Below are 23447 nucleotides of genomic sequence, written 5' to 3' on the forward strand. Positions count from 1 at the left end.
TGCGAGGATGAAACCTCCTAGCCTAATGCAGACTCCTGGGTATCATTAGAAGTATCACCTCATATATTTTTCTTGTGTGCTTTATGCTTCTACAGCATGTTGAATCCCCACTTTGGAAAGTTTCCTAAAGGTGGAATTCTGTCTATGAACAGAATGTTGACGCGGATCCAACAGCACACACAGGTACCTACGCTGCGGTCTCTCTGCGCTCGTGAAGCGGCAACAGAATAAGCCAGATGTCTTAAAAAATGCACAGCATGGATAGTCAGTACCAATGATGCACATGTTTGCTGCATCTTTCAACACATGTGATGCTGAGGTCACTCAGCAGGGGGAGAGGAGGACCAGACCAGGCAGGTGAATGTCGGCCATGGTTTGTGATCTCCCTTCCGTGACCCAGGCCAGATGGTCCTACCGCACCTTCCTGCTGGCGGCATCTTGACCGTTGACCCTGGCCCTGAACACTAAAGCAGACTATTTTTTTTCTTCCTGCCGTTTTATCATGATGTCATCGCCCTGTGATGCGGACACTTGTCTCAGTGCTTGCGCTATAGAACGGGGTTTCACAACAGCCTCTCTCCAGGCTCGGTGCACCTTCAGACTTTAATGTCGACCCCTGGGGGCCGAGCTGTGACTGGCGGTTGCTGTGTTTCATTTTCTAAGGAATGAGCCGTAAAAAAGATTATTGCTCTCCGCTTCACAGTCAACCGGGTCGGAAAAGGGGAGCCATGGAAAACAGGTAATTGTCGGAAAAAATGCTTTCGCTTTTTTTCTGGCCCTGTGTTAATGCTAAAAGATAAGCCCTTATTGTGTCCATGCAAATGTTTGCCAGACAGTCCAATTCCTTCTGGATGTAAGGGGAACTGCGTGTGTGTGTGAGAGAGACGGAGAGGGAGACAGAGAGAGACAGAGAGAGTGGGAAAGAGAGAGAGAGAGAAAGTTGGGGGTGGTGGGGTAGGCTGTCCCTCTCCTCCCCCTCCCCACCCCCCCCCCCCCCCCCCCCTCCCCTTCACTCCCTGTCTCGCGCTATACACTCAATCTGTCGGTCTGCTTGTCTGTCTGTCTATCTCGTCCTGTCTGTTGCTCCATGCTGGCAGCAGCATCTGCACTGTTGGCAGGAGTGACCAGAATAAAAACAGCAACACCAGACATCGGGGAGGGAAAAAGGCAACGTGATCCATTGAACGCTAGACTTTGCCCTATCCTAATTACGTCGTGTCCTGTATCTTTTTTTTCTCTCTTTTCCTTTTTTTGCCCACTCTCCAAGACTTTGTGCTATCGTGGTAGCAAGATAGAGGAGCATAAAACGTGCATATCCAGGAGAGTGTTGCCGTATTGTGGAGCGAGATGGCTAACAGAGAGGTTCTGCTGTTCTTCTGTGGACTCTTCCTCGTTGCTGTGATTCAACCATCACTCCAAGGAGGTTAGTGTGACTCTCTCTTCTCACCGATGAGCTGAGGCATGACCTCTGCTTGTCATCAATCACAGCAGGCTTTCAACAGGTGCTTTCCTCCGACCAAGTCTCCCTTCAGCCACATGTTCAGCCCGTTTGAGGTGTTCATGAACTCAATGTTATTGTAATGTCTGCTTAATATCCTGCATACTATGAGATGATTTAATTGCCCTGCCATGATATGTTTGTTTGTATCTTAACCGTCTTCAAATATTAATGCTTCATTAAGATATTGGAATGCATATATTTCTAATGTAATGTATGTATTGAAAGTTCTATTTTATCATTTAAATGTTAAACATAACGTTGGGCACGTCATTTAAATGAATTGTAGATTATTGTAATAATATTGATTTTAAAATATCTGTCCAGCAAACAAATAATCTGGAGGAGGTCTGGGTTTCAATTTCTTTGGTTTATTGTTGCAGTGCATGTGTGTATGCAAGTCAATTAAAGACAGAGTATCCTCTCTAAACCTCGGTCAATGAGTCAAAGAATACCAGTGTTACCAATTTATTGAAGTTATTTAAAGATCCAAATATTCCCACTCAAGATGACATCCTGTTTATTCACACTGCACATGCAACTAATCACTTTCACTATAATTAGAAGCACAAACGTTATTTGATGCAAATGTACTCGTGGTTCTGACATTTGTTTGTTGGGATTCAAGTTCTTTTCTCCAAGTTTTTGTACTTGTCACATACCCATAAAGATGATTTCGTTTGGAAGAGACTATTTTTCAACTCCATAATGAGCATTGTCAAATCTCATAACATGTCCTCTTAAAGGCACATTGGTGCGCTTTAGTGACACAGCCAGGTTGTCCATGCATCCTGTGTAGTAGGCTGTATTGTAGTCATCCTATACTTTCATGTTGTTTCCTTTTCTCAAAGCGTGTATTGCCTCCGATACAAATATTTATATTGGGGAGAGCACATCCAGAGTTGGTAATAAACACCAATCACTGTTAATGGGGAAAACATCACACACACACACACACACACACACACACACACACACACTGGTGTCTGGTAGGCACCAGGCCATGTTGTTACAACTTAGGGTGTATTCTTCAGTGTGTTTGAGACAGCATCTGCTTCTGCAGCTGTCCAGACGTTGCTCCCAGATAACCCTAACGAGACTACATCCACTGGGCAGCCGCATAGATCTGAATGTGAGTGAGTGAGTGAGTGAGTGAGTGAGTGAGTGAGTGAGTGAGTGAGTGAGTGAGTGAGTGAGTGAGTGTGTGTGTGTGTGTGTGTGTGTGTGTGTGTGTGTGTGTGTGTGTGTGTGTGAATAAATGTCAAATTATATTACTACGCCTGGGTTTCACATTGTTTGCAGGATAATTTAGCACAGGTTACTTGAAGCAGCAATATTTTTGGAATTTGACTGATTTAATATCAAGCAAAGGGCATGGATACAGCTGGTCTGTTTCAGAGAGAGAGAGAGAGAGAGAGAGAGAGAGAGACAGAGAGAGAGAGAGAGAGAGCGAGAGAGAGAGAGAGAGAGAGAGAGAGAGAGAGTTGCATTGTTTTTTTCCCCTCTCTGCCCTCTTGCTCCCCCACTCCTCTTCGTCCTGTGAATCTTTCACTCTCTCTCTCACGTCTGGCTGTTTGAATGTTTTGTTTCTTAGCCAACATTCACTTTCTTACTTAGCTCCACTATTGAAACATGTGTTCAGGCTCTGGGTTTGGTTTAGGGCACTGCAAGACACTTATTTTAGCTTTGTTTATTTGCACTAAAAGTTATACATCCTAGTCCAATACTTATTATGGTTTCCAAGCAGTCCATCAAAGCTTTCCAATGGGGATGATAACATAAAATTTCCTATTAAAAAAAAAGCATTTACAATCTTTTGTATATTTCCACTCTTGATACTCTTGTTTGGTTTGTACTGATTAAAAGTGTCAGTATTAGATTGGTTATTGGGACCACCATGTAAAGACACTAAGACACTAACATATAGTGCTGAATAGTACTCAATACAGTGCTGAATAGTACTCATTTAACACAGATAAAAAATCCCGCCGGGATTATTTATGATCTGAGATACTGCAGTACTTTTACCATAGCTGCTGCTCTGTTGTGGTTATAGTACACTACACCTTTTCCTTCACACATACATGAATGTTGACATTAATCTGTAGACAAAATTCTGAAAATATTCAGGTGCGTTATGGTGTAACTTCTTACATGTATAAGGGTAAAATGAGAAAAAAAATGTGTTTCATGTAAACATATATATAACATATACATATATATTTGTGCACACTTTGCTAAGAGATTTACTGCTTGACCTCTGGTAGAAGGGTCACTTATGAACATGCAGCACTAGCCACATAAACATGCAAAAACCCCTCTTTCAGTTGAACCTCTTTTATTTTCGATGCAAATCACTCAATATATATTTACCAAGGATTATGAGGCTGCGAGTGGCTGTTTTTTGGTTCATATTATGAGTTATGATCCAAGAGGAAAGGAGGAAAGGAACTATCTGCAAAGTAGTTTAATGATAAATTTGAGTCCTGTCATAAGTGTGTTTGCTGCTATCTCTGTCTTCAGGAGTTACATTCCACTTGCACTCTGAATGCACACCGCATCTGCACAATGGATCGAAGGAATTGTATATGATTCTGATCAAGATGAATAGACCGTGAGGGCGTGTATCTATAGCTCTGATTAACTCTTCTTGGGAATTACTTTCTATGCCCTTAACAGGAAAAGTATGCGGCTTTATGATGTTTATGCGATTCATGACACTCAGCAATGTGCAGACGCTATTTTAAATGGAAAGCAGCTTCTGTCTAGCCTTCATCCCCTATTGGACCTCGCAGTGCAAAAATATATACCAACAATAGGTTGATTTAGCAGTGCAGTCTCTTTAAAACACCTTTGGAACCTTAATTATTATTCTTTTTTTAAATCCTCCAGACATCACCAAAAGCCATAGTGCATTCATTTGTACGATGCCTTTATGAGTGACAGTTAAAATGGACTGTTGTAAATGTGCAAGCCAGTTTCTCAACCAGTGTTGGACCGTGCTTTGCGCCGGGACTTCAGAAGGAATTTAACACATTAATCCTCCCCAGTGGTGACTCGCCCCTGGCTGCAGTTGAAGGTAAATGAAATCACTGCAGATCAGATGGCATGCCCTGGCAGCCAGGCAACCAAGTCTAGCGATGAACTGGACCACCGCTGTATGCTCAATTTGATAATCAGTTGGTGATCTAGCAACATGCTAGCTGCCTGTTCCTCTGAGCTTAATTGGTGGCGTGTGTTGGATTCACAGCCGGCTGCATTTAAAGAGACCTTTTCCTAAGGTGGCTGGCCAAATTAGCCTGCTAAACTGAGTCAAACACACACGGCATCTCCTGGCTCAGTGGCACTAAAGAGCTACTTAGTACGCCATTGAGGAATTAATAGTGTGGTCTGAGGAGAACCCAGACACTCTGTAATTGAGTGTACAGGCTTTGAACATTGCATCCAAAGATGCTCTTTTAGTTAATTACGGTGCATTAGTTGAAAGTAGTTCACTAAATGAAGGTTTTTCAAAGTAAGACTGCTGTGTGAATGTGTGCGAAACAGAAAATGAGTTTTTGCTTCAAAGTTCTTTACTAGAATTGAACATAAAAAGGGTGTTTGCTCTGGCATTATATGCATCATAAACAAGAAAGCCACTTCAGAATATAAAGGCAGTCAAACCATCTATATAAACTAACATTCGTTTAGTCTGTTTCCTTTAATGTGTTTGTGGAAACTGGATGGAGTTCGGGAAAAGATTATGTTGAATTGAAACAGGCCTCCAGCTGAAGCTTTGTGATGGTACACTACACACATTATAGGTCTATGCCTACTAGCTGTACAGCACAGCCGGTCTGTGATCTACTTTAAACAAGCTATGATGAGTTATCAAACAAAATGTTTTCATTAAAATAATGTATGTGTGTTGTGTTGTGCTCCATAATCCTAAATGTATATACAGGATGGTCAAAACTTTGGTTGTTGGCATGTGTTTTCATATTGCTGTGGTTGAGGCTATAGGCATTATGTCTCTGCATATTTTTGAGCGTTGAACAAAAAAACACATTAACTCACGACTCATTGATTCATGTCATTCTCCGGCCACATAAATCACCAGAGTGCCAGGTATAAATGCATTCAGCTTGTTGCTTTCCTTGACTCGAAGCCGTATGGTATTGGTGTTCTAGCCACTCCAACAAAAAAAACCAACTGTAAAATAGTTGTCAAAACCTATTGAGAATCTTTTCATTTGCAAAAATAGTCCTTAAACGTTTTTTTGTTGGTTTTATTAAAGTCATAAAGCATTGTTAGGAACCCAAATCTTATCCAGCTTTTTGGGACAGATTAATTACACACAAACAATCAGTCTCAGGTGGTCTGCTTTTATATGAGGAACATGTGGAGAGAGGTCATGCCATTGCTCTTCTAAAAATAAGCAATGGGGAAACACACAAAAGCAAATAGTTGTGTCTCTTTCTCGGTATTGGTGGTTTCCACATGACTTATCGGGAAGGAAATAAAAGCAACATTTTAATAAAAATATTAAAATACAGATTTTAACACTAAGCACATTAAGAGATGTTGGTCTTGGATAACACGTGTATGTGTTTCTGGCATTTATTTAGCAATACTAGCGTTGTGATTGGTTTTGTTTGATAAACCATTAGAGCAAGACCCTTTGGTATAGTGTGTGTAAACATGCCGATGAACCGTAGCCTGGCTTGCATGGCTGATTTGTTCCAGTTCACTCCACACTTCTGTCTGGAACTAATCTTTATCTTAAAACATCTGATAACACACAATAAATTATTAGGGCCAATAGTCTGATTTATGATCTATGTGCATTATGAATTAATACCAGAGGCAGTAACGGGAAACTCAGTTATGGAATAATCCAGATTCCATATATTTTTTTATGGGTGTGGCCTGCAGTCTGATCCAATAGGCCCATGTGTCTAGATGGAGACCATTCCTTTTACTAGCGTGCAATGGTTTCTCTCGGCTCCATCTTGGCTTATCATATAGTGTAAAATGTTTGTTGTGCTCAGTGTGAACTACTACCCATGGGAGGAATTCACAGCTGTTACACATCCTTTTCTGGTGTTGCTGTTTCAAAGGCATGTCTTCCCTAAGCCCATACAGCTCGGCTGTCAACCCCGAAAAGAACGGCCGCAGAAAAACCCACTCTTGGGGTTTCAATGGAACATTGCATCGAATCAAAATACCAAGTATTGCGTCTCTTTAAAATAGTGCCGTCTGCGTGTCCGGCTGTGTTTTGCCTTTGGACAGATGCTTTGCTCCACAGACTGGGGCTCCAGCACCCCAGCCTAGGCCCGGTTCTGGGGGAAGGATGAGGATGGGGTGGGGGGTAGAGAATCTAACCAGCAAATAGACTGAATTATTTTCAAATCGACTTCCTTAGACATAAATTACCTCTTCCTGGAAAGCAAAGAGAGGGGACAGGACGGCGGATAGAGCGGCAGCTGTGACATATCTCATCACAGTCTGCCTGACTACGGTCTTACACAGGCTGTGCAGATAAAGACTGTTCGGTCACAAGAGAACGGAGCCTCCTGTTCCCCTTCATACAATAACGCTGCATTTGCTGCGCACTTGTTTTTGGTTACGGAACCATTTCCACTGTCCAGTTGATGGTTAAGGAGAGTATTTAAATTAGATGGGTGCGGTTGAGAGCTGTCATTTTGAAATCAAGCAATACATAAAGCGAATGCTGGTCCTAGGTTTTTAGGAGCAGCTATCAGATCTGGGCACCATGAAGACGGTTGTGTCATTGGAGGTCGCTCTCGGAGATTGAGAGGAGACTATGTGTGTGGTCTTTAAGGCTAACCGCAGCATCATCGAGCTTCTTCTGTAAACGTTTTGTGCAAACTTTTGGTCATGAATCATGTCATGAATAATTTGGTAAAATAAACCAACACCCAGTGTGCACGATCGTGAAATTGCCACATTAGTGAGTCACATTGTTTGCAACTACACCCTTTTAAGTCACCTCATCATCTCGGTCATGAGTTTGGTAGGATTGACCACAAAGCAAGGGTCTGGTGAGTGGTTTGTTGTCTCACAGCCAGGCAAAGGTCATACTTGTGGGCTAAGAAAGATTTCCATGAAACAACGTAAGACCACACAGCAATTCAATGAATGCTTTGTTTTGTACTTCATGGGTCATAAATATGTGAGTGGTGGTCTCTGCTGTTGACGTTGCTCTCTGGTTAAATGGTGCAATCAAGAATCAATGACAGATGAACAGGCAATCATTGTGAAGAATCGTCAATTCTTGGGACAAACTGTAGGTTACAACCTATTTGTCATTGTTTATTGGACATAACAATTAAATAGGGGATATGTCCATTGCTGAGTATTTATCTATTGGCATACAATTCATTCATTTGAAAGCAATTATCAATCTTTCGTGTTAATTCATTCAACCTCTGTTCTATTTATTTTTTTTACTACAAACTACAAAACTGACTTACGTACCTACTAAAATCAGGTCATAATCAGTCCAAAAAATAGCATAGAAATGCAGAAACATGGCATGCCCATTACTGATGGGGACGACTATAAAGAGACCAGGTCAGGCCATTTCAAAGTGAACCGAATGCCCTGTGCCCTGTTGCCCTGCTGAAGTGCAGTATGCAATGAGATTGGATTGCGACCAGGGGGAAACCACAACACACTATGGCTCCCCCTTTCTCCACTGCTTTCAATGCCCAGACAGGAAATCCTCCTTTTGATTGCTAAGGAGCACAATGAGCACAGTTAATAACAATCCCTCCACCTTGGTAGACCCCTACCAACACCTGAGAGTCCTTCCAATGAAATGGAAATACAAAATGCTGTTCGCTCAGCAATGGAATTAATGGAAATTGATCACTCATCTGTCCAACCGTTTGATTACATTTGTTCTTTCTTTGGCATTCCTGTACCTCGCTGGAGTTCTCTACAATCAGAACTCAAGGTCATCCTGAAGGAACCCAGCGTCTGTCCAGCTCCCTCACTGTTCTGATTAGCTGCTTAGAACCCCCCCCCCCCTCATCTGTCAATGGGTTCTTAGAACCCCCCCCCCCGCCTCATCTGTCAATGGGTTCTTACATGAGGTCATTTGTTTTCAACAAGATGGCTGCCATGCTTCTTCAAATAAACTGTCATTCAACCTCCCTTTCTTAACACTCCCCGTCCAGAATAGCGTGTTATAAAAAGCATGTATAATAAAACAAGCCGTGTTACAGAATCTATTCCACAGACTATTATAAATCGTTTTTGGCCAACAACTTGTAGGTTTCTATGGAAAATAAAACCCCCTTATTTGAATCAGAAGTTATTACAACTGCACCACCGAAGCTTACCTCAATCAGAACAATCTCTTAAAACCTTTAAACAAAACTTAAATGTAACTAAAGTCACTTCTAACCTCAAAGTTATATTAACTTTCCACCCAAACCACACATCAGCAAAGCTTGCACACTTTGCTCATTCCATTTGTTCATGAGCCAATGTCACCCACCACCCTTTTTGTTCTCAACCTTCATCCAAATACACTCTTTCACACCAGACTGGTTCCCTGCATTGATTGGCCCGGACGATGAACACATTGTAGAAAATATGTTGTGTGTATCAGTGTGTGATTGTTTATAAGTACATTATTTAAATGCACTCTCATTCAAGCAACACTTCCATCAATGTGGATACATACATTAACATCCGCTCATTCAAACAACCCCAAATAAGATGTGGACCAGACAGTAATGCCTAGATATGTCCATCCCCAGGTGCCCAGACACTTGGAGTGAACGCCAGAGCTGATAATGTTGACATACACTAATAAACACTTTGCTGGAACGCTGGAGCAGATAATGTAGACATACACTAATACACACACAGGGCTTAGACATGTGGCTGAAATTAATTGGCCTGCCTACACATGTAGGAGTCATTAAACATAATCATTGTGGTTCTACAGTCCCCCGTCCTCTTCATCGTGTGGTGGATTCAATGATCCAAACCATGTTTTTGCCTTCAAAATATTAAACTTCACAATTACAGCTGAGTTCAGGCCCCCTTGGATTTAATTGTTCAACGTCCCAGAACCACTAGAGCAGTTGTGTTTTTTTATAATCCTTGAACTTAATTGTTTTGCTATTGTTCCTTTGGTTCCACGGGGCCACCATGGATGTCATCCAGGACAGCCATCTCAGGAGTTCCCCTGGGCCAGGTCCAGAACTCAGACAGGGCCCTGGGGGAGGCGTTGGGGGCTTGGGGGGGGAGCCACAATGCTGAGGTTCATAGGAGGAGGGCTTCCAAATGCAATACCTCATCACAATGAAAACAATTGGGATTTTTGTTCTCTCTCTCTCTCTTTCTCTCTCTCTCTCTCTCTCTCTCTCTCTCTCTCTCTCTCTCTCTCTCTCTCTCTCTCTCTCTCTCTCTCTTAATCAGGCCCATGAAGACATTGTGTTTGCCTTGATCCACGCAGGAGATGTTGTGTCCACATTGTTTCAATGTGTGCGCCATGAAAGACCTGACCCTGGGCAATGCTTTACGCCAAGGACAGAATTTCGGTTGGCTGTCTGGGTCACCGATGATGAAATGGGCTTGGGGGGAATGTTTTCCCTTATAGAGTGACTACTTGAGGAACAATGGCAGTGATTGGAATGATTAAAGTGTCTCGATTTGAGAGAGTGGTGCAGGTGTTGTGCGTGATGTCATTCGTCATTGTCCTCCGTGTGCTGTGTGTTCCAGGTGTGTTTGTGCCTGCTGGTGCAGGGGTTGGACCAGGTGGAGTTGGACCAGGTGGAGTTGGACCAGGTGGAGTAGGCCCAGGTGGTGCAGGACCAGGAGCGGCCCTCTTTCCAGGTACCCACGTCCTCTTCCATCTGGACAGGTCTCAGCAGACAAAGATGGTGCCAGATTAAATACAATTTGTTTGTGTTTTTTAAGTATTATTATAGTTCAATTGAAGTAAATTACGGACAGTACATTTTACACTATAGAAGGGTATGAATCACAGGATAATAGACACGCACAGCACAGTAATATTGATGTTGTGTGTGTGTGCGTGTCTATGTGTCTTATCTATCAGTTAATCTAGATGACTTCATGTAGCTCAGAATGTTTTAATTAAAAGGGTCTGGCCGTGTATCACAAAATGACATAAGACAACATGCACATCCCCTGAGTCTTGTTTTGTGTCAATCACCGACCAATTATAGTGGTTGTCTGCCTGAATGTACATATTGTCGCCTCCCACATGGCGTCAAGGTTGCTAGTGGTGAACTTTAAACTACCTACAGCTGTCTAGCCATTTCATGTTCTGGGGTGCAAAGGTAAAGGGCCGTGTGTAAGAGTTTAAGATGATCTAACTCGGTCCCTTCCGTCTCCTTTCTGATCAATACAAAAACATGGCTTTGAACCTTACTCGGCATCCTGCTTGCTTAGTCCACTAATATTCAGCACAAAGCTCCAGTAATGGGCCCCAACAGTGACAACTGCTTATTCTAAGTTGTTTTCTGGACATGTATTCCATGTGCTGAGATTTTCCACTTTTTCTCAAACCGGACAACGTTGAAAAGGACCACACTGACTACTGATCAAACTCAGTTTGATTACTACCAATCCAACTGGCCTAACACCTATCACTCATGACACTTCACACCTTCACACGTAACATTACCCAGGTGTTACCCATTAAGCTACCCATTAGACATTCAATGTTTTTTATGATAGAAAATACCTCCCTGACACTAACACTCAACAATTTACCCACACAACGGGTTTTGGCAGCAGTTCATTTCACATCCTCTGTGAAACAGCCTACCCTGAACTGGTAAAAAGAAAATGCGTATGATCTCTAACCCTTGTTGTCACTGTTATCTTTACAAGGTGCTGGGAGAGTACCTGCAGGCTACAAGCCGGCTAAAGCAGCGGGTAAGTCAAAGATGTTCTGGAAAGAGTTTGATGGATTATATGAAGTCTGGCTAGTTCATGAACCAGCAGGTCTTCCAGTCTGTTCACCAGGAGCCTGCACTTTGAATTACTTGGCCGGGTTTTACAGATTTTTTAGCTTCCAAACGAAAAACAAATATCCCTTGAAGGAAAAACAAAACATGACAGCAACAAAACATTGCCTCATTGTTTGTATTTACAACCCTCATATTCGAACAGTAATTATCTTTTTTTTCACTTAATGGGTGGTCTATGTTTCATGCTCTGGGCCATCGTGGCTTCCAGAGCTCTTTCCAGTAGTCCCAGATACCATTGTCTACTCTAATGGACATCAAGTGGCTCTAAAGCCAGACCTCGTGCGGCACACCCACAGAGAGCAGATACCGGGGCTGTGTGCTCTGTGTGGGTGTAAGAGGCTACTCTTATCTCCTCTCTGCGTTATCACACATTCAAGGCAGAATCCCAACACACATGCTGTACTGAGACTCTGGCAGCGCTCCCAGTGTGCTCTCCTTGTTCCTCACGCCTCAATGATGGAATCGCACCTTCATTGGCCGTTCTGCGGCCTGGTCTCTATTGTACTTAGAGCGCGTCCCTATGGCTAGAAGTACAACATTGATTCAAGAATTCAATGAAAATATCAACACTCAACAGCAATTGATTAGCGATGAGGTGGATGTTGATAGTAGCAGTGATGTTGATGATGATGATGAGGATGATGATGATGATGATATTCACAAATTCTTCTCTGTTTGACCCCCAGCTGGAGGTTATGGAGGGGGTCGAGGTATAGGTCCGGGTGGGTTTCTTCCCGGTGGTCTTGGAACAGGTGGCTTGGGCACTGGAGGACTGGGAGCAGGTAGGCTACAACTACATTCACTGTTCAGACACGTTTTTTCTTCAGGCTTGTAGTTCTGCTCAAACCATTGCCAAAATCCCTTAAACATTGTAAAGTGTTGTTATTATCATCACATGTAGCATGGGCTGGATGTAATTATCACCCAAGTGAGTTTCTTAATCTTTGTCTCAACAGGAGCCGGTGGAAAGGGTCCCAAACCAGGTTAGATCAATACTTTCCATTGTATTATATTTGTATATATTTATATACAAATATATATTTATATACAAGTATATATTTGTTCATACTTCAAAATTTGTCTGTCAATATTGTGTGTTTTGTGTGTGTCCATTATGCTGCTGTAATAAAATGAACACATTTGCAGGTAGTTTAAAAAAGGTTTAACATGGCAAGTCCTTTGCCGTAGAGGGGTGCCACCCCTGTACAACATTGTGAAGTGTGTAATGTACAAGATACTAATAGGAAGGGGTGCCAACATTGTATCACTTCCTCCTCCCTGCTGTTGACGCCCAGACTTTTCGAGCCTGTTCTACTTCACCTCTTTATCAAAGGAAGTGACGATTTTCAGAGGGTTCGCTTCCATCAACGCCTGACAAAACAGCGGTACCAGCACACTGATTGATGTTATTTTAAAGTCAAGCCCTCGCAATATCTGGAAACCTCCTTGTTGAAATGTGCCTTTGCCCACTTTTGTTAGACATGGTACTGTAAATATTTTCCTTAGTGTAAACCGTGTTAGTGCCTCAGAAAGGTTTTTGCGTTAATTTAATTTCCATAAACTGTGCTGATTTCAATCTGGGCCTACCCTGTACATGCTTGGAAATATAAGGTGCGCCCAAACTAAGAACCTATAGTCCTGATAAGACCCGGGGTGGAGCACAGGAGGACTTCTGGAGGGCTTCCTTCTTTCACTAAGTCATAGAGTTCCAAGGGACCTGAATGGTAAAAATGACCTAATATCAGATGTGAGCAGGAAGTTGACTTTGGCCGGGGTCGGCAGGAGCATTTTCTAGGAAGTAATGCCCTGGCTCTTGTACATACCTTCCATTGCCAGGCCTCACTTGCAAAAATGAGATTAGAAAGTAGAAAGAAAACAGTCTGTTGGAGGCGACTGCCTCCCTGAGCGAGTTGGAGCAATGTGGGGAGCACTGTATGAAAAAAGAGGCCTATAGCAAGATCATCTAAACACAGAAGAAAGTGAAAGATCTAACAACTGGCCGGGTGAGCCTCTGAGGGTCAGCCACAGGCCTCCACCCAGAGACCAGCAGTCACAGAGGGGTTGTAACCTGTTCCCAGCTGCTGTTCAATTTATTGAGCCATTTATCTGGAATGACCATGAAAAAGTGACTTAAAATTACAGGTTTTGTATCAATCAACCGCCTAGTCTTTAAATCATTCCAGATTCCAGAAGTTGCAGGGATTGGAAAATATTTCTTTTTTTGTCTGTATGAAGATTCAATTAGATACCTCCCTTTACTCTAAGCCACCAAGAGCGGATTCATTATTTTGAGCATTCCTATCTAAGTTTATGATTGTTTAGCTAACAATCTTCACCGAATGAATGTTGACCCAGGTTATAAACCATAGGCAGCTTTTTTTTATGCCAGAGAGATACTTTAAGTATTAGAATTTATACAAAAAAATCTGCCTTGAGCAAGCACACACACTAACCATTAAATTGTTCCCCAGAAGATGAAGAAAAATGCAGTTGCATTCCACAGATGTACACCTTGGCTAAAGAGTAGCATCCTTTAACTGCAGATGTTGAAACGTGCTGTAACCGCTATAAATTTTAGCACAGCTAAAGCCAGGTCTAGCAAATGCTGCTGTAATTGTGAATTCTGTTGAAATCCGGATTGTTAAAATACTGCGACTTCGAAAGGCAATTTCTGACTTGTTAACAGCTGTGAGATGCTGGCCTTCTTCTCTTGTGCATTATTTGAAGCAGCGACAAATTGAATTCCCAGACACCTTTTTATTGCCAAACCAGGCAATTTCAGAATACCCTCTTGTTGTAAATTATTGGCATAAAGACCATTTAACCTGAAACATGGATTTAATACTTTATTTGATGTGGCTGAAGGAGGAGAAGGACTATGTAGCATCATCATGTATGACGACTCAATTTAGTAGGCACCTCAAGAAAAAATATGAAAGAAGGAAAAACTAAGTATTGTATTGCGCCTTGGTCTAATAGTAACTATACATTACTAACCCACGTAAACAAGTAAAATACAAATAATGGGAGTGAAAGAATTCTAATTACTTATTTCCTCCATTTAAGAGGTAGGCAGTCACACACACTTTCTGCACATTAAACAATTGAACACTGCTCAGTTGAATTGTGCCCTAAAGATTACTTTTATTATGCATTTCAATAGGCACTATAATTCCAAGGATTTGTCAAACTTTGTAAACACCTTAATTCCAGCAGCTGGCAGTACTGACAATCTACCCTGACCCAGTAAATACCTGTTACATCACCAAGGTTCGGAGACTCTGTGACCATATCCTTTTAATTATCAAACACCACATATTGCATGTGAGTCTGTGTGCATGTGCGCAGGGTCTTTCTAGAAGGCACCGCTCACCGAGACGCCTCAGGATTCCTCTTGGTCCCTCTGGTTTATATCAGAGCCTCACTTTAAAGCAGCTGTGCATGTTCTCGTCGGGTGGGCTCCTTGTCCTCAACAGGAAGAGGAAGAGGCATGAAGCCAATGGAAACAAGGTACACGAAAGTGCCAAAGTTAAATGAGATGTTAAAGAGGAAGGAGAGTAGATAGAAGGGAGACAATCCATCCTTCACTAGATCCAACACACACACACACACACACACACACACACACACACACACACACACTCACACGCACATGTACTGCAAACACATAGTGGGGTATTGGGTAACTGAGGGGGTAGAAGCAGAGCAGAATAGAGGAATGACACGAGGATTTGAGGGGGAGAAAGGGGCAGATGCAGGTGTACAGCGAGTACTTGCATTAACAGTCTTTTGGTGCACATATGCTCTGCATTATCGCCGCTCAGACCTGTCATCAGAGCCGTCATGGCCTAGAAGGCCTGTGCATTTGTGGGACAGTGCACATACACTGTATATGTGTATGAAAATATTTAACGTCCATTGTGCATTTGTGACTTGGAGCCTATGTTATTGACACTACAAGCAAACTGATTTACCGTCATATTTACACTCATATACACAAAGATCTCAATCTTTAATCTTTGAGTATATACATTGCAGCAAATCTATTTTGACTTAACCTTGATATTCTCTCTTCCTTTTTTGACTTTGCCAAGAGTCTCTGAGTAAAAACCTCGGACAAAAACGCCAGCAGTGCAATAAACGAACACGCGCCGTTTAGCATCGCCAATGACGTGGTTCATGATGATAATTTAGGTCAAGAAAAGCGAGTCAACAGTCATTAACTGTCATCCACTGATCCAATGAAACCCCAGGGTTTTGATTTCCTTCTTTGTTGTCTTTAACCTAACTTCAGAATTCACCAGAATTAGTCAAACACAACATAACACACATACTGCCTCTGTAAGTCTTTTTTTTCATTTTCTTTTTTTCTGGTGACCAGCTTTCCCGCCAATGTCTGTTTTTCTTTCCAATGTTTTTCCCGATGTCTCTGCGGGGGGCAGTACCACTCTGCGGTCAGCCAGGGGGGTTGGAGCGTGGTGCATTCATCCGTCCATCTGGCAGCAGCACACCCTGTGTTGTTTAGAAATGACGCTGCTCTGATTTCCCAAAGCTTTCATTAAGAAAAATCATGGTATCACAGGAGGCTGGAAACCAGTCCCAAGTGGCTGAATCAAGCTGAATCCAAAAGGCCTGCTTGTTCAAAAGAGGCTTCTTTCTTCGTCTATATTTACAGTAGATAATTACGTTTGTAGTCTGTCATCTGCAGAAACTGCTACATTACGGTACCGTTGTGCAGCTGTATGGAAAGGCACAGCCAATCCCACATTGGGAGGTTGAAGTTGTTAAACTCAAATCTATCAATGGTAATGCCAGGAAGAAAATCTGGATATTTGGGGTTGAAAGGCCATCAGGTCTGTGGGATTACTTTTTAAATACACTGGTAGTAATGCCCTTGTTTAATGTATATTTAATTAACTACCAAAACACCAAGCCTTGCTTATTTCTAACCATGAGGTTGGCATCCATGTGTTATGTTAAGAGGCTTCAGATAGCTGTGCCATCTGATTTACTGCACCACAATCATTAAGGAACTCAGAAAATGCTTTTAGGGCTTACTCAGTGAACCCTTGCTGCATGTTGACGGGCCAATTCGGAAGTGAGCCGACCTGTCTATTGCAACCCTGACAAGTCAAGAAAGAATGCGATGGATATGCAGTGTGGAGGCATGTGTGAACCATCTGCTAGAGGTAACATGGTTGGCCAACTCTACATACCGTCATTGGCTTCTTCTACTGAATGCTGTTAGGCTCTGCTGACCTTTCTAATTCTGTGCACATAAAACGTGGTTGACAGAACAAGGTGATGATTTCCATGGAATCGTGTTATGAGAGATTGTCAGTTAAGTTTCAGGGATCCCTTATCCTACATTTTTATTGTTTGTGAATGGTTGTGTTTTGTGTGTGCCCTCATCTCTGCTTTGCACGCTATGTGCGTGCAAAACTAAGGAGGCACTGTTGACAAACTTGTTGGAGCTCTGAGTTGGCAACCGTTGAACTTCATTAAAAGTGGCTTAAAAAATAGTAAAGGCCAGCACAGCGTCTTCGTGGTCCAGCATAAAAGACATAATGAGAACTGTGTGGTCCTGTTCGTCCTGCTTGCTCCTGCCTGATTACGTATCTCTTTGCCGTGTGCAATGACATCAATGTTTATGTCACGACACAGCAAGGCATAGATTTGGCCAGGACTCACTGGAACCCTGCAGTAAGGTCACCTTGCCCAGATGTACTGTATGTGAATCAAGGCCTGTTGGGGTGGATGGAGTGGGCTGCAGGGTAAAAGGACTGGGGGAGGTCATACAAGGAAGAGACAGACAGACATCACCGGACCGGGTAGCCTGAGCTCGCGCCATCCAACATAAGTGTAATGTATTACACGTAATGCTTGTTCAAATATATAAGTTGGTGCTGTTTCTGAGAAACATACGCCACCCCCCCTCAGTGAATTGACGTGGGTGCAACCATGTGTTGATCAACCATGTGGGGTTTCACAACTCACTTCCTATGCTGTAAGATGGATGGCCGTGATGACCTAGTCCAGAAAGAGAAGACAGACAAAAACACTGTGAGGAAAACCAAATCTAATGCTTCATGTCTAAAGTAGAGCTGACAGGTTCGAACCTGGAGTCCTCTGGTACAATAAATGGGCTGAAAGCTTTGGGACACATCATTGAGTAATGCCGACGACTCCATGGAAAAAGAAAAAGGGGAAACAGAAAAAGTGAAAACAATTCTTGGCTGTCTGATACCGTCCAGGAAAAGAGAGAGAGAGGGAGAGTTTGTATGCATCGCTCTGAGTTTGTGAATTCTTAATTACTCCAACATGCTCCTAGATCTGCTTTTCATAGCCTCGTGCCGGTGACTGACAGCACGCAGGACCTGGAAGTGACAAGAAGCTGGGGAGGTCATGGGTGTGGTGGCCTGGAAGAGGGGAGGCAAAGTGGTGGAAATTGTGTACGTCCCACTGTCTCACGCGATCTTGAATCAGTGCGGCATCTCGTTTTGCTTTCATCCAACTTGCCTTGTGTAACCTCACACAAATGTCACTCATCCAGCGATGGGAGGTTCAGCGCCCCGTGGGATGATTTGGTACTGATAAAAATCTGGTGTCATGTCAGTGAATGGACATAATGACGACAGGCCTGGTCGTTACAGTGAATTATGTGAACTGTGGGACCACCGTGGCCAGAGTAATCTTTTCAACTCACAATTGATCACAAACCCGTTTTTCTACGGTTTTCAACCAAGGTTTTTGTTTTTTCTTTGTTCATGTGGAATCCGCACTGAACCATCATCACAGCATTTCCTTCAACCTAAAGGCCTCCTACTGCAACACTGAACTCTCACCCTCTCATACTCTGATCAGACGGTTGTGTGGACCTCTTTGGTCATCTGTGATTTCGGAGAGCTGATCAACCCTCTGACCTACCACACACAAACACACTCACACACACACACACACACACACACACACACACACACACACACACACACACACACCATTGCGTTGCTTTATATAATTACCTCAACTTAATCAACTTCAGTGGTCAGATGCTGTTAACAAGAGGGTTAGGAAGATGAGACCATCCATTCTAAAAATGAACTCACAGATGTTTTGGATTTTAAAAAAATGGCCATTTATTTAAGGCAAAAATACTCCTGGACATTCAGCTTTTTCAGCTTTAAGGTCTGCTTTCCACCAGTTTGCTGTTGGTTATGGTGGATACCTGCAATATAACTCCTTTGTATCTTAAATTAAACTCCACACCAATACCAGTTGCTTCACAGGTAATACGAAAAATGGCAGGAGAGAGAGAGAGAGAGAGAGAGAGAGAGAGAGAGAGAGAGAAAAGTTGGGAAGGAGATCACACCTCCTGTGTTAAACAGCCTCACTAACGTCTGAAAATAAGGCAGAAAGAAACAGAGGGAGAAAGAGAGGGAAAGAAAGAAGTGGAGGTATGGGAGAACCATAAATAAACGAAGGAATGCAACATTGAAAACTCTGCTTTGATTAATGTTCTTATATTCCTCTGGTTTAGAAACAGAGGATTACCTTACTTAACCCTGAGGAGAGCAGGCAAGATGTTTCAGGGATGATATTGAAACCAGATCCCTTTCGTTCACACTGGCCCACGTCCACCACTTGTGTTGGACATGGGTTTGTGAACATGTCCACTGAAACAACCACAGCCATATCTGGCCCATCTCAGCCCCAACGTCGTGCTTCAGTAGTAACACCAACGCTGCTGGGCAGCGGGCACCGTAGACCCTACGTTGCTCCAATCAGGCCTTCATCTCAGTGTCACGGCTCTTAGCAAAGACTTGCTCCTTTGTGTGTGCAAAACCTTTAGCTGACATCACTTTCACCACAATTAAAAGGCCACGGTTGTGTTCATTCCTCCATTATTTCCACGCCCGCACACTACTACTACTCACTTGTCAACCTTCACGTGCATTTGTCACTGCACGGACGTGAAATCAAGCGGTGACTTGTGAATGGTAAAATATTTTTATTCACTCATTTCGTTTCTTTTTTTGGGACCTGAGCTGCAGGGAAAGTATGATGCAAGCGAGCAACATGCTGTTTTTCTTCCCAATTACCCCGGTGTCCAAGCTCTTTCTGCGCTGTGTCTTCGGGTTTCCGTCCCTTGTATCTCATTAACAACACGTTATGCATGGTTCCACCTCCAAGGACACAAGCTGCTGGTTCACCCCTCCTCCAGGACTTCCTCTGGTGGCTCTTTGTGGCCTGGGTCATCAAGTAAAAAGCCCAGGTCTGGAAAATGTTCTGCATGGTGTCAGAAATGAACAGTTCCACTTATTACTAGGACTAGCAACAAGATTAATCCCTCATCTGTTGTGACGGTCAGGGTGCAGGGTTTCCTTGGTGTAAGCCTTTGATTACAACAAACAAAACAAGGGAGGACTTCCAAAGACCTATGTGTGAGCCCTGTTTGTGTGACGTACTGTAATAACGGCAGGGAAACAAAAGCCGGCTTGTTGGGGCAGCTTGGTGTAAACAGATCAGAAACAGACCATCCATATCCCTATAGTAAAATCAATCGAACAATATCAAGCAAGTTAAACGGCCAAAAGATATTCTGGCCAAATTCTCCTTTTGCTTGGAGCCTTAAAGAAGCATTGCTTACAATATGTTAATTAAATTGGCTTCGCTTTCCACGAACAATGAAGTGATTCGCTTGTTTTGAATGTTTTGCTTGTACTGTCCTCCACATACACACACACACACATACACAAACACGGCATCGTGCACGCACACAGGGAGCAACTGTTTGCCTGCGTTGTGTCTCCTTTTGTCTGTCAAGACGTTTTAACCTACTATGTCAGTTTGTGCCCAAACCCGAACATGTTTTCAGTGTGGTTCGTTATGTAGCCCCACTCTTATCACCATTACAATCAGTCACCTGCCATGTCGAATGACGACTGAACGCTGAGATGCATTTTTCAGGGCCTCGGACCATATATTCAATATAAGATGCATATGTGACCACAGGCCACAAGGCCTGAACATCTTCTCAGTGTGTTCACGTTCATTTCATGCTCTCCTTCTGTCTCTAGCTCGCTCTCTCCATCTCTCCCTCCCTCATTCTCTCTCTCTCTTAGACAGAGACTCAGACACATGTTGGTCTGGCTCGTATTTATCTCCCAAGCAACAGCTGCCAAATTCCCTCATTAAGACATTACTTTATTATACAACAGTCTCTTTGTAAGATAATACTTGCTTTCTCCCCCAATGCTTGTTCTATAACTTTAGATGCATCTACTTCTGCGGTTTTTGCAGCACTTGACAATTTAGGGGGATTCCTTATGTCTTAAGCCAGAGAAGCTGAAATCCAACAGAACCTTGGATCCATTTGCTTAAGTCTTGTCTTACCTCGTGGTGAGTCTGGGGATGTTTAAGCACTCAAGGAGAGTCAAGCAGGAGATGTTGATGGAGATGGATTATTGTTAGGTCATCTAGTTTAGATTGAGCTCATGTTGCACTGAGCAGTGCACTGTGGGTGTGCCAAGCACCAGGCAAGGTCAGCAGTACATTTGTTTTGACTGGGTTTTGAACCAGCACACTTCCATGTGTCTGTTTGTCTGTCCCTTCTCTCTCTTTCTCTCTCTCTCTCTCTCTCTCTCTCTCTCTCTCTCTCTCTCTCTCTCGCTCTATGTAAGGGTGCAATTTTGCCTAAGCAATTTTGCAGTGAATGGCTGAATAGGCAGATCATCAGTCAACAATTGGACCAATTTTTTACCATCCATCTGTTGGTTTGCTCCATAGTAAAAGTACTGACAGAACCACAGTTTATATCCCTTTATAGCAGTATAGCATCAGCCCTTTTAGAGAGGGTTTTAAGTAGAGATTTTTTTGTATGAAGATTGTACACATACGATTATATCACAGATCTTTTTCTCCATATAAACATGACTTCTCAAGTCCCTTGGCACAGTTTATCCATATAATTGTGCATAACTGAAGAAGTTGAAGGTTCTTGTGTCCACTTGTGTCCAAGTGCACACTGCCAATAGTTAAGTTGACTTAAAACACACACTAGATTGAGGCACAAATTACGTTTTCCAGCTTAGAAACATTATTCAATGTCCTCAAAACCATGTCGTGAGGTCTGGTCCCATGGTGTCATTTTGCAGCATCTCTTGGTTTTCAGTGTATATTAGAGGATCACTTTTTCTGTATTATTTTCCTTTCCATCCTTCTCTTTCCAGCATCTCTCAGTTTGTGTCAGTGTACAAAGTCCATGCTGGGATAGAACACTATTCATGCATAGCAGCCATTTGGGAAGGAGATGATTTTCCTCCCATGGCCACTCTGAAGAATCTCCAGAGTTGCTCCTATGTTGCTGCTGCAAGCATTTTAAACTAGTTTTCGCCTCCAGTGTGCAAAAAACAAAATTGCTCCCTCTGGTGTTTGTAGACAGGCAGGCAGGCAGACGGACTGGAACATCCTTGAGAGAAAGTGCGGGTCTGGAATGTAACCACGTTTGCTTGTCTTATGCTACGTTTGGCCAAGGCTCTCTTGAAAAATACATTTTCATGAGGAGCCAAGGAAATCTTGCAGGTTTAACTTAAAGTACAGTCTGCAAAAAAGTATTTAGCAGTGATTCGTCAGAATATGCAGCATCTACAGGCAAAGGGAAGTTTTAAATCAGGTTGAATACTAAAATACAGTTAGTTCTCTCTCACTGCAACCATAAGCATTATTCATTTTTCCCCTCCCTGTACATTTAGCTCTATCTCCACTTTTCTCCATGTCTTCTTAGGCTATGGGAATCTCGGGGCTGGTCTAGGTGCTGGTGGTCTAGGTGCTGGTGGTCTAGGTGCTGGTGGTCTAGGGGCTGGAGGTCAAGGGGCCGGAGGTCTTGGGGCTGGTGGAGTCGGAGCAGGAGGTATGTGGTAGAGTGGGTAATTGCCTATTCAAAAGCAGTGTTGTCCTTCACTCAGCCTGGCTCCTTGTATCTCCTCTCCAGGTGGCTATGGTGGATATGGAGGGCACCAGGGTGGAGCAGGTGGCTTTTTCCCTGGTGGAGCGGGGCAGAAGGGTCCTAAACCAGGTATTAGCCTTATTATATAGTAGCTTTCTCCTGTCACATCAGTATTGCCTGAACCCGTAATGAGAGTTTGATGAAACATCAACGCTGATACAATCCTCTAATCCTGTATAGTTTTCTTTTTGGACTTTTGACAACTGAGTGGTCCCACAATTTCTCCATTTGGAAGAAGCCTTGTGCAGAGTGTTAATGTGTGTTTTGCCAAATCCACACACACATCCATCACCAGGGAACATTTTCTCACCCTGCCCCCCTGACTTGATGGCAATGTTTCTAGCTTACTGAACAGCTACTCCACACTATGGAGACCAAGCACCAGCTACTCAGCACCAGTGATGGCTGATAGGGCTTCTAATGCAATACTCGGCTGTTTGGCAGCTTGACTCGTGGGCCTGCAGCGAAAATCCGCCTCCCACACTAAGTCATAAATTGGGGTTATTACACAGACAAAATGTCCAATTCAAACCTGGCCACCTGGGTCTCATTACCATTTCTCCCTCAGGCTACGGAGCACAAGGCGTGCGTCTAGGTGGACTATACCCAGGTTTAAATACAACACAGGTCGACACTCTGATCAATAACTAATGCATCACCCGCTGTGTCTTTGACGCCACCTCCGTCTCCACCACTGTGTCTCTCTAGGCTACGGGGGAGTCTTGCCAGGAGCCGGGTTGGGAGGAGCTGGTCTGCAGCCAGGCCTAGGTAACGTAAACATTCAAGACTGCACCTTCTACAGTCGGTGTCCCCAATGGGTGTGTGGCTGTATTCATGGATTGATCAGTTCTTTTCAATCCAGGAATGCAGCGTTGATGCTTAGAGATAGCCTCTCTCAGAGATAGTGTCTCCAGTAGCCACT

At 43.2% G+C, this 23447-nt stretch overlaps 1 protein-coding gene across 1 annotated transcript in view; it reads left to right on the forward strand.

The window, feature by feature from the left end:
• The first annotated feature begins 1167 nt into the window (after positions 1–1167).
• Positions 1168–23447, forward strand: part of elna (elastin a) — a 45877-nt gene continuing 23597 nt past the window's right edge. The window contains exons 1-9 of the mRNA XM_084466316.1: positions 1168–1423; positions 10241–10354; positions 11381–11425; positions 12207–12302; positions 12477–12503; positions 22304–22429; positions 22511–22594; positions 23094–23135; positions 23234–23293. Coding sequence (XP_084322442.1) covers positions 1348–1423; positions 10241–10354; positions 11381–11425; positions 12207–12302; positions 12477–12503; positions 22304–22429; positions 22511–22594; positions 23094–23135; positions 23234–23293 — 670 coding nt within the window. The 5' untranslated portion in view covers positions 1168–1347. The remainder of the gene's footprint in view (positions 1424–10240; positions 10355–11380; positions 11426–12206; positions 12303–12476; positions 12504–22303; positions 22430–22510; positions 22595–23093; positions 23136–23233; positions 23294–23447) is intronic.

The sequence above is a fragment of the Micromesistius poutassou genome, assembly GCF_964030765.1.
Source record: "Micromesistius poutassou genome assembly, chromosome: 4".
NCBI lineage: Eukaryota > Metazoa > Chordata > Actinopteri > Gadiformes > Gadidae > Micromesistius > Micromesistius poutassou.